This window comes from Schistocerca piceifrons, chromosome 3 (genome assembly GCF_021461385.2).
Source record: "Schistocerca piceifrons isolate TAMUIC-IGC-003096 chromosome 3, iqSchPice1.1, whole genome shotgun sequence".
Taxonomy (NCBI): domain Eukaryota; kingdom Metazoa; phylum Arthropoda; class Insecta; order Orthoptera; family Acrididae; genus Schistocerca; species Schistocerca piceifrons.
In genome coordinates, this window is record NC_060140.1 from 484,631,967 (window position 1) to 484,646,195 (window position 14,229).

At 39.5% G+C, this 14,229-nt stretch overlaps 1 protein-coding gene across 1 annotated transcript in view; it reads right to left on the reverse strand.

Moving 5' to 3' along the window:
- Window positions 1-1,060: 1,060 nt before the first annotated feature.
- The window catches only part of LOC124788752 (synaptotagmin-12-like), a gene marked incomplete at its 5' end in the record, with an annotated part of 103,812 nt that continues 90,643 nt past the window's right edge, over window positions 1,061-14,229 (reverse strand). Inside the window, 3 exons of the mRNA XM_047256034.1 lie at window positions 1,061-1,395; window positions 4,953-5,072; window positions 13,691-13,825. Coding sequence (XP_047111990.1) covers window positions 1,225-1,395; window positions 4,953-5,072; window positions 13,691-13,825 — 426 coding nt within the window. The remainder of the gene's footprint in view (window positions 1,396-4,952; window positions 5,073-13,690; window positions 13,826-14,229) is intronic.

The window sequence follows — 14,229 nt, forward strand, 5'->3', positions numbered from 1 at the left end:
GCAGATCTTCAGGCACAGCAGAAATCTTCATTTCTAAGTATAGAGAAATGGTGGGAGAAAAACAAAACATTGGTTTTAAGGTAAGACTAACAAATGTTGAAATCAGATTTTTGTTATGTCATGAGATGATAGTTTTATGATCCTTGTACATAATATACAACAATCAACAACTAAGAAGTATAGCTGTGTGGGAAACACTGTTCTACAACGAAATTTGAAGGTCATCTGTAGACCTCAACATTATAATCGGTGAACAATGACATATATAATATTGATTGCCATAACAATTCAGTTTTCAGAATGATGTTAAGTGTTACATAATTGCAGTCTCTTAAGTCATAAGTTTATTTGACTACATTCCAAGGTTTTATATTATAGAATAAACATATTCTGGCTGTTACTCGACAGAAGGAATTCTAAAGTGATGTTAATGTTCTGTTCAGTTGGTCCATTTATCTGTTCCATTTTTCTAAATCTGGTGATTGTTTTGTAGTTACTCGTACATCTTTTCAATAGCTTCATGGAAAAAAACAGAAGATCCCTATTTCAGTGATACAATAGTTGGGATTACTCATTGTTGTTAGATATACAATAGCTGAGATTACTCATTATTGTTAGATATGTAAGACTTGAATATAAACTATGAATCTGTTTAATAGTCTCTCTTAGCAAGTTCTTGTTTATTTCTTTTTTGTTGTTTGGCAGCTTTGCAGAATCACTGTAGAACATGGAATAACTGAAAAATTTTAATATCCAAATATATGAGTTTTCTTATGAGGAAAGTACTGCTTCTTTCTTCCACCACTTATTTATCACAGGTAAACAAAAACCATTTGGAAATATCTATCTTCAGGTACATATTTAAGATATTTTTGAAAAATTATGCCTTCTTACTTCCTGATCTAACTGTATAACAAAATTAACAGGAAAGAGTCACAGTGTATATTATAAAATTGTCTTTCATTATGTACAAAAAGGATCAAAGAAAAATGTGCATATGAAATCTCACTCAATAATTTGTACTAAAAGGTAGTTGTGATAGTAGTTATGAAAGGATCAAGGATTTTAAGAAACTTTGTATGACAGTCATGACAGAATTATGTCATCTCTATATGAAGGATACTGAATCATAGCAAGTTGCAGGCATAGCACCAGATTAGTACCATCGAATCACTTACACATAATGGTTAGAAAATAATTTTACATTGTTTAAACAGTGAATTGTCATTTGCGTAGAACATGCCACATTGCAATGGGCTTGCGTAAAGAGGATAACATTTGACTCCAATGTGAGAGTGCCTTCCCTGTAGCTTGGGCACCCACAATCACATGCCCCACAGCACGGGCTCGTGGCTCTCCTGTATTTTCTGCAACAGTTACCCGAAGCTGTATTGTCTGAAAGCAAAGAAAACAAGTTTATGCTACATAATGAGTCACTCATTAACATCAATACATTATTTTGATGTTACTGCATGATGCAGTTGATAAATGTGTGACATCGTATAAGACATTCATTAGTAAAAGTGCACTGACATCGTTGGCTTTTGCACTGCATGCAGTAGTTGGTAACTGTTTGCAATAATGGAAAGTGTGAATGATGGAAAGTGAACATGATGAATGATGAGTCAAGATGATTAGACATGTTGCCTAAGCCAATGAAAAAACAGGGTTTGATAAATGTTGTCATGATGTGGAGTGCGTTAAATTACATGGAAGCATAATGGAATATATTGTACAGAATATTGTTCAATAAAAGAGAATATTCTGTAAAATTTTATTCTCAGGTTCCTGCATAATCATAATATCACAAAGTGGGAAATTTCAAAAATACTGCACAATGCTGTCAAAATATCATTCAGATACGCTATAGATCAGTCTGTCACCATAGCCTTTTTTTCCTGCAGTAATATTTTTTGACATGTCTCATGTATATGAGGTACAATGCATCAAACACTTAAGATCAAAAACAGAAACGATACATTGCTAAAAGACAATGGCAGACCCGACAGTGTGAACCTGGAAGTTGAGTCCTCTTTCAGAACAAAAATTCTCATATGCTGGCAACTGAAATGAAGTTCTACATGTACATGTACATGTACATGTACATGTACATCTACATCTACATCCATAGTCTCCAAGCAAACTGATGGTGCGCGGCGGAGGGTAATTTGAGTACCTCTATCGGTTCTCCCTTCAATTCCAGTCTCGTGTTGTTCATGGAAAGAAAGACTGTCGGTATGTCTCTGTGTGCACTCTAATCTCTCTGATTTTATCCTCATGGTCTCTTCGCGAGATATATGTAGGAGGGAGCAATATACTGCTTGACTCCTCGGAGAAGGTATGTTCTCGAAATTTCAACAAAAGCCCGTACCAAGCTCCTGAGCGTCTCTCCTGCAGAGTCTTGCACTGGAGTTTATCTATAATCTCCGTTGGATCTTCTCTATGTCTTCTATCAACCCTATCTGATACGCATCCCACACTGGTGAGCAGTATTCAAGCAGTGGGAGAACAAGTGTACTGTAACCTACTTCCTTTGTTTTCGGATTGCAATTCCTTAGAATTCTTCCAATAAATCTCTGTCTGGCACCTGCTTTACTGACGATTAATTTTATATGGTCATTCCATTGTAAATCACTCCTAATGCCTACTCCCAGATAATTTAAGGGATTAACTGCTTCCAGTTGCTGACCAGCTGTATTGTAGCTAAATGATAAAGGATCTTTCTTTCTGTGTATTCGCAGCACATTACACTTGTCTACATTGAGATTCAATTGCCATTTCCTGCACCATGCGTCAGTTCGTTGCAGATCCTCCTACATTTCAGTACAATTTTCCATTGTTACAACCTCTCGATATACCACAGCATCATCCGCAAAAAGCCTCAGTGAACTTCCGATGTCATCCACAAGGTCGTTTATGTATATTGTGAATAGCACGACACTCCCCTGCGGCACATCTGAAATCACTCTTACTTCGGAAGATTACTCTCCATTGAGAATGACATGCTGCGTTCTGTTATCTAGGAACTCTTCAGTCCAATCACACAACTGGTCTGATAGTCCATACGCTCTTACTTTGTTCATTATACGACTGTGGGGAACTGTATCAAACGCCTTGCGGAAGTAAAGAAAGACGAGATCTACCTGGGAACCCGTGTATATGGCCCTCTGAGTCTCGTGGACGAGCAGCGCGAGCTGGATTTCACACGATCGTCTTTTTCGAAACCCATGCTGATTCCTACAGAGTAGATTTCTAGTCTCCAAAAAAGTCATTATACTCGAATATAATACGTATTCCAAAATTCTACAACTGATCGACGTTAGAGATATAGGTCTATAGTTTGCACATCTGTTCGACGTCCCTTCTTGAAAACGGGGATGACCTGTGCCCTTTTCCAATCTTTTGGAACGCTAGAGACCTACGATACACCGCTACAAGAAGGGGGGGCAAGTTCCTTCATATAATGTGTGTAAAATCGAACTGGTATCCCATCAGGTCCAGCGGCCTTTCCTCTTTTGAGCGATTTTAATTGTTTCTCTATCCCTCTGTCATCTATTTCGATATCTACCATTTTTTTTATCTGTACAACAATATAGAGAAGGAACTACAGTGCAGTCTTCCTCTGTGAAATGGCTTTGGAAAAGACGTTTAGTATTTCGGCCTTTAGTCTGTCATCCTCTGTTTCAGTATCACTTTGGTCACAGAGTGTCTGGACATTTTGTTTTGATCCACCTACCGCTTTGACATAATACCAAAATTACTTAGGATTTTTTGCCAAGTCAGAATTTATTGAACGCCTCTCGCATAGCCCTCCTCACACTACATTCCGCTTCGTGTAATTTTGTTTGTCTGCAAGGCTTTGGCTATGTTTATGTTTGCTGTGAAGTTCGCTTTGCTTCCGTAGCAGTTTTCTAACTCGGTTGTTGTACCACGGTGACTTTTTTCCATCTCTTACGATCTTGCTTGGCACATAATCATCTAATGCATATTGTACGATGGTTTTGAACTTTGTCCACAGATCCTCAACACTATCTGTACTTGAGATAAAACTTTAGTGTTGAGCCGTCAAGTACTCTCAAATCTGCTTTTGTCACTTTTGATAAACAGAAAAATCTTCCTACTTTTTTTTAAATATTTCTATTTACGACTGCAATCATCGATGCAGTAACCGCTTTATGATCGCTGATACCCTGTTCTGCGTTAACTGTTTCAAATAGTTCGTGTCTGTTTGTCACCAGGAGGTCTAATATGTTATCGCCGTGAGTCAGTTCTCTGTTTAACTGCTCAAGGTAGTTTTCAGATCACGCACTTAAAAAAAATTCCACTGGATTCTTTGTCCCTACCACCCGTTATAAACGTTTGAGTCTACCAGTCTATATCTGGTAAATTACAATCTCCACCAAGAACTATAACACGGTCGGGAAATCTACTCGAAATATTTTCCAAATTTCTGCCACAACAGCTGCTGAGTCAGGGGACCTATAGAGACATCCAATTATCATGTTTCAGCCCGCTATAATCGTGATCTTCACCCAAAGTTCCTGTGGTAAGTGAAGACAGGCATACAGTGGAATGTTTGCATACGACGAGTTCTACATGTATGTACTATAAATGAATAAATACCAACACAGCAAACTGTGTTCGTTTGGAGAGAAAGAATTATGACACGTGATCTAGTTAAGAAATGTATTACCATCCGGTTGGAAACACGAATGTGGGGAGATTATTTTCATGGGGGAGTAGCCTGTTCTGAAATAGAATAGAAAAAGGAAAACAGGGAGTGAGAGACCTAAGACAGATGTCCTCTTTTAACAGTCCTGTAAAGCTGACAGACTTTCTTCAAACGACATGCCTGAAGAGTCTGACTTCCAATGGGCTAGTTGTGCGTCTTTCTTTGTTTTCTGCTTTCATACTATTGATAAAAAAAGAGCTTATCCCAATTTGTGACCTACCTGTAGAGCATGAGCTGGTACACTGAAAATCATTGCTTCGTTAAAGATAGGACAACGTTCACCACGTTTGGTTGTTGTTTTCTTCTTATGAACTTTCTTCCCATGTTGCAATAAATAAACCTGCAAACAAAAGGCATATAAACAAACAAAATGCGTATAATTTTCTCTTAGAAAACGATTACACACAAGGGAAAAATTAGAATGAAACATGAGTTAACATCATGTCGACGGTCAGCATAATATGCCTGAAACTGTTTAAGATATTGTAATTGTGTTTTCACCTAGGCGAATTGTGAGAATGTTCTCACTAAACGACGCATGGTCTTTTTTCGTAGTTGTGAGCAACAGTTGCCAGAACATCTATTTCATTGGCTACGCTCGTTGCAGGCTATCTCCTTATCCTGTGCGTCAGGGTCGGCGACGGCATGCTACACTGCGTATGTGACACTGTGTAGTGCCCCCCAGAATTTTACGAAAGTCTGGAGACACTTGTGTTCCAGCCGTTTCGAACACGCGTTATTTTAAAGCAGGGCGTAAGGATGAGCATGGGATACTGCACCCATTTATTGTTTGTGCAGGCGAAACTGGAAGGGAGATAGTTCGTCGGCGCTAGCAAGTGTTCAGCGCGACCTGCGAAGAATAAACACATACGGCCCGGAAGCTCCGTGGCCGGCTGCAAAGAGTAATGTAGCTTTGTATTGTTGAAAAACAAATGGAGAGACTCGAAATAGTAACTGTTTATTAGACGTTGAACTGCTGTTGAGAGTACGTGAACTGGACGTGGATAGTCAGCCACGATAAAAGCTTATGCATTAATTGTGTTCAGAAACGTGTAATTAACTGATCGTGGGTGCCCGGTAATGTGTGGGCTTACGTCATAAAGTTTAGTTGTTTTTTTGTACATAGTGGAAGTAAATATGTTCTGGTGCATTGAATGATATTCCAAGAGTAGCGTATTTTTAAATAAGAAAAGAGAGAGAGAGTGCGAGAGAGTGAAAATTTCCCCTTCCTAGCAGTGAAATCTTCGGAGAAGCGTCCGGTGCCACCAGAAGACATCGGCGCTGCAAGAAAGCAGAACCAGCATTCTTCAACATGTAAGTCTACGAAAAAGCTTAAGCTGTATAGAGGGAGCTTAACATTACACCGGGCCACCGCAAGAACGTGGCGACCGTAAAGAAAGGACCTGAGAAAGAAGGGGAAATATTAAGGAAGTTATAAGAAAAAGAAAAAAAAAGTTGGGAGTTGCCATAGCAACCGATAACAGCGAGGCTGAAGAGCGATTCCACGATACTTTTCCAGAAATATCGTGTTGATAAATGGTGAAATGATTAAGGGAATGAAGAAAATCGCACAACGCTGCAGTTAGTCTCAAATCGCCGACGCCGCCGTCTACAAACGCTGACGCCGCCGCACACCAACGCCGACGCCGCCGCACACCAACGCCGACGCCGGCTTACACCAACGCCGACGTCGCATCACACAAACGCCGACGTCGCATCGCACCAACGCCGACGTCGCATCACACCAACGCCGACGCAGCCGTCCACAAAAGCCGACGCTGTCGTCCACCTACGCCGACGCCGCCGTCCATCGACGCTGACGCCGCCGTACACCGGTGCCGACGCCGCCTTCCACCGACGCCGGATGAGCTACTACTGACCTTTGATTGTTTGTGAAGTGTGGGGTGTTGTGGAAATAAGCGAGTGTACTTTTAATGATAACTAGATTAAAGGCAAAACAAAGCACAATGGAAAAGGAACATCAATCCGTAGAGTCTGTTGGGGCTATGGGAATTGAAAAACAGGGATCAGATTTAGGCGAATTAATGAGGTTTATCAAAGTGCAGTTTGCATCACAAATCAGAAAACCAGAGGCTCAAGTTAATATCCTAGGTAATCAGATGCAAGAATGGAAAAAAGAATTGAAAAAAGGATTGTCCGATTCCCTGAGTGGACAGACAAATATTTTATTTAAGGATTTAGAACAAAGAAATGAAGCCAATATAAAAGGATTAGTTCAAAAATTAGAATATGATGTAGACTCTAAATGTAGTAATTTGGAAACAAAATTTAACGAAAAATACGACTCTTTGAAAAATGTGTGTAATGTTACATTTGATGTTGTCGAACAAGAATCAACTACGCTAAAAACCAATGTCCAGAAACAAGATAAGTTGCTCCCCCTAGTACAGGCGCAAATTTCAGGGGTCAAATCACGGGAGGAAACCGTAGAACAGAACTACAAAGAAAAGTTAATGACTGCAGAGCTTATAAATTTGAATGGCTTAGAAGAACAAGTAGAAGAATTAATAGGACGAAAGATTGAAGAGAAACTAAGTGTTGATATCTCTTCGCCCATAGTATCTTCCGATTTAGATAACACCAAGGCAAAGTTCCCCAAAATATTATATTAAATAAGGACATGATAACTGATTTGCAATGGGGATCAAATTCAGGCTTGTCGAGACGGTTTCCTAAATTCAAACCAGATGGGGAGGTACATCCCACCCATTTCTTAAAACGGTTTAACCAAGCCATACCTAAAACACACAAATTTTTTCTGAAATACGTAGGACCTTATCGTATTCAATCAATAGTACACCAAAAAACCCTATATTTAGTAGATCCTGTGACGGGAGAGGGAAAGGGAATGTATAATGTTAAGGATATAAAACGATATGTACAAAACCCCCAGGGACGTTGACGTTCTGTGTCAACGGGTGGAATGACGTCCACCGGTTCCCGAGTTGGGTTCGGTGTTACTTCCACATTAGTTTTCCTACACCGAACTCCGTTCAAATCTTCGACTATCCTGTAATCTATTTATAGCCCTTAAGCTATCCTATCATATTAGTATTAAAAGAGACCAATTATGACTACATGATTATGACTAATTTAAGGAGTCACAATAAACAGTAACCTCTAAGCATGAGATAAAACTAACAGGGTAACATTCTAACAGGAGATATAATATGATGGTACTGTTTAGGAAGAATGATACCTAGATGACATAAACTGAACATGTGTATGAAATATAAAGTGAAGTGACTAACTGAATAACTATTTGATTATAGTGTATATAATTTCTATTTTTATAGAATGTTTTATATTTTTTGTAAAGTGAGATGTGGTTGGGGAGGGTTTATATCCAATTTCGAAAGGGATGGGTAGCATAGGCACAGACACGACCTACACACCACGCCCTTCATACAACCCTCGCAAACAAGTGTGACTGGTTCTTCATCATTTGCCGTTCCATAGGAGTTGCTAAGTTCTTTTCTTTGGGGACTTCAAAGGTGACGGTGAGAATGTCCGTTCTGCAGGAGACGCCGAACATCATACCTCCTCCGGCTTCTCACTTAAGTACCGGCGAAGTGGTGAACCTGGTGAAGGGGGGTGGGAAGGGTTTCCCGTCTTTGGGGCTGTCTTCTTTCTTTCTTCGATCTTAGCAACCAGTTCTTTTATTTCCTTTCTTACTTCTCTTAAGAGTACCAATCTATCTTTCCCTCTGTCCACATTCATATACTTCTATCGCTGAAGTCCTTCTCTTTTCCGTGATTTCTAAAAATCTTCAACTAAGAACCTTAGTAGGCCAAAGAATCAGGACGCACGATCACACTTCCACACTCAAACAATTAAATACAAAGACGCAGACAAGTAACACACAGGGAGATGTAACAACCGTCACAGATAAGGGGGGAAGTAGTGCTCAGGAAGGGCTCGAGCACATGTGCTACGTAATGACGGTTGCACATCTCAAAGCAATAGATATTAAGCCAGAGGTATCGAGTCAGATAAGCTAAAGGAACAAGGGGGGACGAAGTGTATATCCACCTGTGTTCATAGCTATAGTAGTACAAAGTAATATGAATGGAGATAAAAAGAAATAGATATTAAGCCAGAGGTATCGAGTCAAATAAGTTTCTGATGAATAATAGGATAGTGCAGACCGAATAGCCCGAAGAAAAGAAATAAAGTTACAACCATGGACGAAACATACTTAGTTATTAAGGCTATGTAAGTGAGCTGTAAGCAATGAACAGGCGAAGAATTTAAGCAGGTAGGCTGAAGGACTCAGGAGGAGGAAAGGAGAGGTAGATAGAAATTTTACCAGGAAATTTTAAATGAAATAGTGTGCAGAGGAGTACGAAAGAGGCAAGACAATGAATCATTGTTAGAGACGATAGGGAGGGCGCATCCGATACAGATGAAAAGAGAGAAAGAGAGGCAGGTAGGCAGACCCAGAGGACGCTGACCTATACTGTGCGGGCAGGAGCACCAAAAAGGGGATTGACCTGTACCATAGTTTAGTATAAATGGAAGGGGCGTACCTACCCAAGGATGAGGAAGAAGATGTTTTCATAGTATCAACCCTTACGTAGATTGGAACCCCTAGGGAAAGGGTGGTATAGTGGCCTGAGATTGTAGTGGAAAGTTTCTCCTGATAAATTTGAATTCTAAAATTTTGTTAATAGAAAAGACGAGTCCTGCGTTAGGAGATAGAAAAAAGAGAAAACCCCCAGTACAGCTATTTTTTTTCAGACCCGGAAAACCGGTGGTTATCATTGCAACAGCTTCTAAGAAAAAAGTAAAGACTCTACTCAGAATAACGCCTGAACTTTGAAACTGGCTAAGGGGAGGGATTTATTTTCACTCAATCCTAGAAGCAAGAGTTCATAAATCTTTTGGAAATAGCTGATACTTGTTGTACTGTTAGTTTATCATAGTACTATGTCTATGAAACATATTACCAACAGCTTAATGAAATAACGGAGATGGAAGAGAGTTTTTGTACATAATGTTTTTATGTAGTACAAAGTAACAAGATAAGTGTTAAGAAAAAAAATTATTAAAATATATGTTGTGTGCAAAATAACGAGTGTTCGAGCTAAGGGGAGGCTTCTTGCGGTGGCCCGGTGTAATGTTAAGCTCCCTCTATACAGCTTAAGCGTTTTCGTGGACTTACTTGTTGAAGAATGCTGGTTCTGCTTTCTTGCAGCGTCGATGTCTCCTTCTAGCACCGGACGCTTCTCCGAAGATTTCACTGCTAGGAAGGGGAAATTTTCACTCTCTCGCTCTCTCTCTCTTCTTATTTAAAAATACGCTACTCTTGGAATATCATTCAGTGCACCAGAAAATATTTATTTCCACTTTGTACAAAAAAAAAAAAAACAACTAAACTTTATGACGTAAGCCCACACATTACTGGGCACCCAAGATCAGGTAATTACACATTTTTGAACACAATACATAAGCTTTTATCGTGGCTGACTATCCACGTCCAGTCCACGTACTCTCAACAGCTGTTCAAAGTCTACTAAAACAGTCACTGTCTCGAGTCACTCCATTTGTTTTTCAACAATACAAAGCTACATTACTCTTTGCAGCCGGCCACGGAGCTTCCGGGTCGTATGTGTTTATTCTTCGCAGGTCGCGCTGAACACTTGCTAGCGCCGACGAACTATCTCCCTTCCAGTTTCGCCTGCACAAACAATAAATGGGTGCAGTATCCCATGCTCATCCTTACGCCCTGCTTTAAAATAACGCGTGTTCGAAACGGCTAGAACACAAGTGTCTCCAGACTTTCGTAAAATTCTGGGGGCACTACAACTGTGCAACACATGTTCAGTCCGAGGTTCGGCCTGTTTCTCCACTACTCGGCTAGTCTCGAATTTGCTCAGCCCTTCTGTGAACTGCCTGGTACAGAACTACATTTCGTTTAGCAGGACCATGGGACCGTGTTCCTTGGTGCGGCATTTTTCGGTAGGCACGACTTGTTTCAGTTCGACAGAATCGCGGTTTCAGCGGTGTTTATCCTTCACTCTTTGTTCGTGGTCTAAAGGAAGTTCACAGGTCCAGTGGCCCTTTGCACAAAAAGAGTCAGTTTAGGGATCTATCATCACAAGCCTTTAAAAATTAATGAGTAGCCTATCACAGAACAGAAGGATGAGAATTCTGAATATCTATTATGCAAGCGCATAATTGACGGGTACCGCAGATTTGCTAAGCAACAGCATTACAACACCATACAGAAAGAAATTAAAGATTATTTGACCGCGAAACAAAAAAAAAAAAAAAAAAATTACAACGCTTGACACGATTTGTATGGGATTCATTGTTTTGTACATCAAGAAGCTCTTTGTGCTACATTTACAGGCATGGCGCAATTGACGAAATTGATGGTACGAATAGTACACTTTTTGAAGTCGCACGCGTTATATACTGTCAGTTACAACAATTTTTGACGGAACTGAATGAAGAATATGGAGACGTTACATACTACTGCAAAGTACTTAGGTTAAGTGAAGGAACACACCTTGAACAATTTTTCAAATTAAGACCCACAGTTTTTGAGTTTATTAAAGAGAAAGGAAAGCAAGAACGAAAATTAGAACGTCTGGAACCGATTAAAAACATAGCATTTTAAGTGGACTTCACTGCATATGCCCACTGTCCACAGTAAGACGTTGAAAGATGAGAGGAAACTTATTTCTAATCTGAAGCGGATTCATTCGAAAAGAAAATCACATTGTGGAAGGGATAACTTCTGACATAAAACACCGTCCACTTCCTTAAGCTCACTGGTGTTAAAAAGAAAACGCAAAGTTTGAAGAATTCATTGTGGCATTGAAAGAATTACAAAAACAGTTTTCTAAACGTTTTTGGGACACTGCCAATCTTACATCTGTTTTTCAGCGGTTTTCGAGCTGGTTGCGGTTTCAGTTGAAAGTGTTCCTTTGTATGCGCAGATGGAACTGATCGATCTACAGTATAATTCCTGTTTAAAAGACAAATTGTCTTACGTTAAAACTGTCCAGTGGTTCTACGTTATTTAACATCGGGATGTGCTTCCACTCCTCATAATAACATTGCAAACGTGATGACAGCGTTTCGATCAACATATGTGCACGAAATCCTTTTTTCGATTAGGAAACTAAGTATGTAACGATAACATGGTAAACTTACTGTTGAAGATCTGCGAAATTCTCAGTGTCTGTATACTGACAGTTTGTACTTGATATAAAGTTTTATTATTATGTCTTCAGCGTGCCAAAAGTAACTAATAGTGAATTGTGGCGTGTTCCAGTTTCCCCCTCTATTTCCTCCTGTTACTGCTTAGAGGGTTGCAGTAAGTACTGGGAGATGAAGAAGCTTGCACAGGATAGAGTAGCATGGAGAGCTGCATCAAACCAGTCTCAGGACTGAAGACCACAACAACAACTGCTTAGAGAGCATGGAGTGATAATGAGGAAGTGTGCACTTGGGTGACAGAGCTGCGCACTCCTGGAAAAGCTTCATGTGCATACGGAATTTTTGGCCTCTCTGCACCACGTGGTATTGAAGGGTACTTCCAGTGATATGTTTTTGCAAATTTGCTGAATTGTGATTCTTGTTCTACACTGCCTCTCAGAAAGTCTGTGGGTGTGAACCTCAACTTTCCTCTTAGTATTCCTTCTGATTGTTCTGTAAAGAAGTAGCATATGTAGAATCTGTTGGTTTGTGAAACACATTTATTTTTTAAAAAACTATCAAGCACACGCTTGAAGGACACAGACAGAATCGAAACTACATTTCCTCCGTGTCCTTTTTCTGTGTTATCGTAGCAGTGTAAGACTTTCTTTCTTACCCAGTGTGATATGTCTCCTTACTTGAGTATGAAATCATGAACTTTCACGCAAGACAGCAATATGTTTCATGTTCAAAAGAATAAATCCATTTCTAGATACTGTAATTTCTCCGAAGCTAGTAATCAGATTTTGAAGAGTGAAACGCCGTTGAATTCGTCTCTTTTAGAAATACGATGCTATCAGCAGAAGTTACCATGGTCTCATTAGCAAAAGCAAAGTTGATATCGACATCTCTGTAATTAATACAGCTATGAAAAGAGACAAAACGCCATTCAGAGAGGACTTTTTCACAGTTCATCTGGGTGAAAACGAAATTACGATATCTTAAATGGCGCAAATTACGATACTAAATGTTCAAATCTGTGTGAATTCGTAAGGGACCAAACTGCTGAGGTCATCGGTCCCTAGACCTACACACTACTTAAACTAACTTATGCTAAGAACAACACACGCATCCATGCCCGAAGGAGGACTCGAACCACCGACGGGAGGGGCCGCGCAATCCATGACATGGCGCCTCAAACCGCGCGACCACTCCGCGCGGCAATTACGATACATTAATCGTTTCAGGAAATATTGTGAGGTGAATAGCGTGAATCAATCACTGATGAATCGGTCTCTCATAATTACATTGTAGAGAAAAAAACAAAATTACGCAGTTACATCCACTTTCACAATGTATTTTTAAGGATCTGTGCACTTACAATGAAAATAATGTGCAATACATTTCTCCCAACAAGTAAAAATTTAAAATTTTGAAATAAATGTTCTACATTAACAAATTACTTTGCAGGTAAGTAATCAAAGAAAACGTCAGTGTGTTGCTTCTAAGCATTCAAATCTTATTATCAGTTATTCGTTAGTCACGAGACGAAATTACAATGACGAAAAAATTATGCATTAAAGTTTCTTACATCATTGTAAGTGTATTGTGATTTATACAGATTGGCTACCATTGCTCAAACTTGGCAATTTGTTAAAAATGGAAAGATATGTTGGATTTTTATTTCATTGAACTTGAGTATAACACTTTCAACGTATGCATCTTCCTTTATTTGTCTGATAATTTTCTTAACTAAAGAAGATGAGAGTGTATCAGTAAGTACTGTACCTTTACAAATGGGTCGCCAGGTACAGGATCGGTAGAGAACCTCAGGTTTCTCGCCTTCACTATGACGACAGTGAGTCTCTCAGCAGTGGGCAGGTAACTCAGCGAGAACATCACCTCACCCCATTCTGTGCCGTGCTGAAAACAGTTAGCCACTATGACTGCAACCTGTATTATCACTGTTATTTATATTTTCAAGCCCAGTAAATAGATACCAACAGTCAAAATTGTCTCCCACAACAGTAAGCAACATGATGACACAAATTGTTTCATAAGACCATATCTTCTACATGAATGAAGACAGAAGTTTGGAATGAAATTTAACTTATGCATAGGACTGAAGTATTTATTTTCAAAATAACTATCCAAAATAGAAGAGTATACTTTTTACACGCATTAGCATACATCTTCAAGCTACTTTTTGCAGTTATGTGTAGGATAACAATTTTCATTTACCCTTCACAAATGTTCAATGTACTCTCCACCGGACGCATTTCAGACACCAAGACTTCAAGGAACTCGTTCCATACCTTTGACAGCAT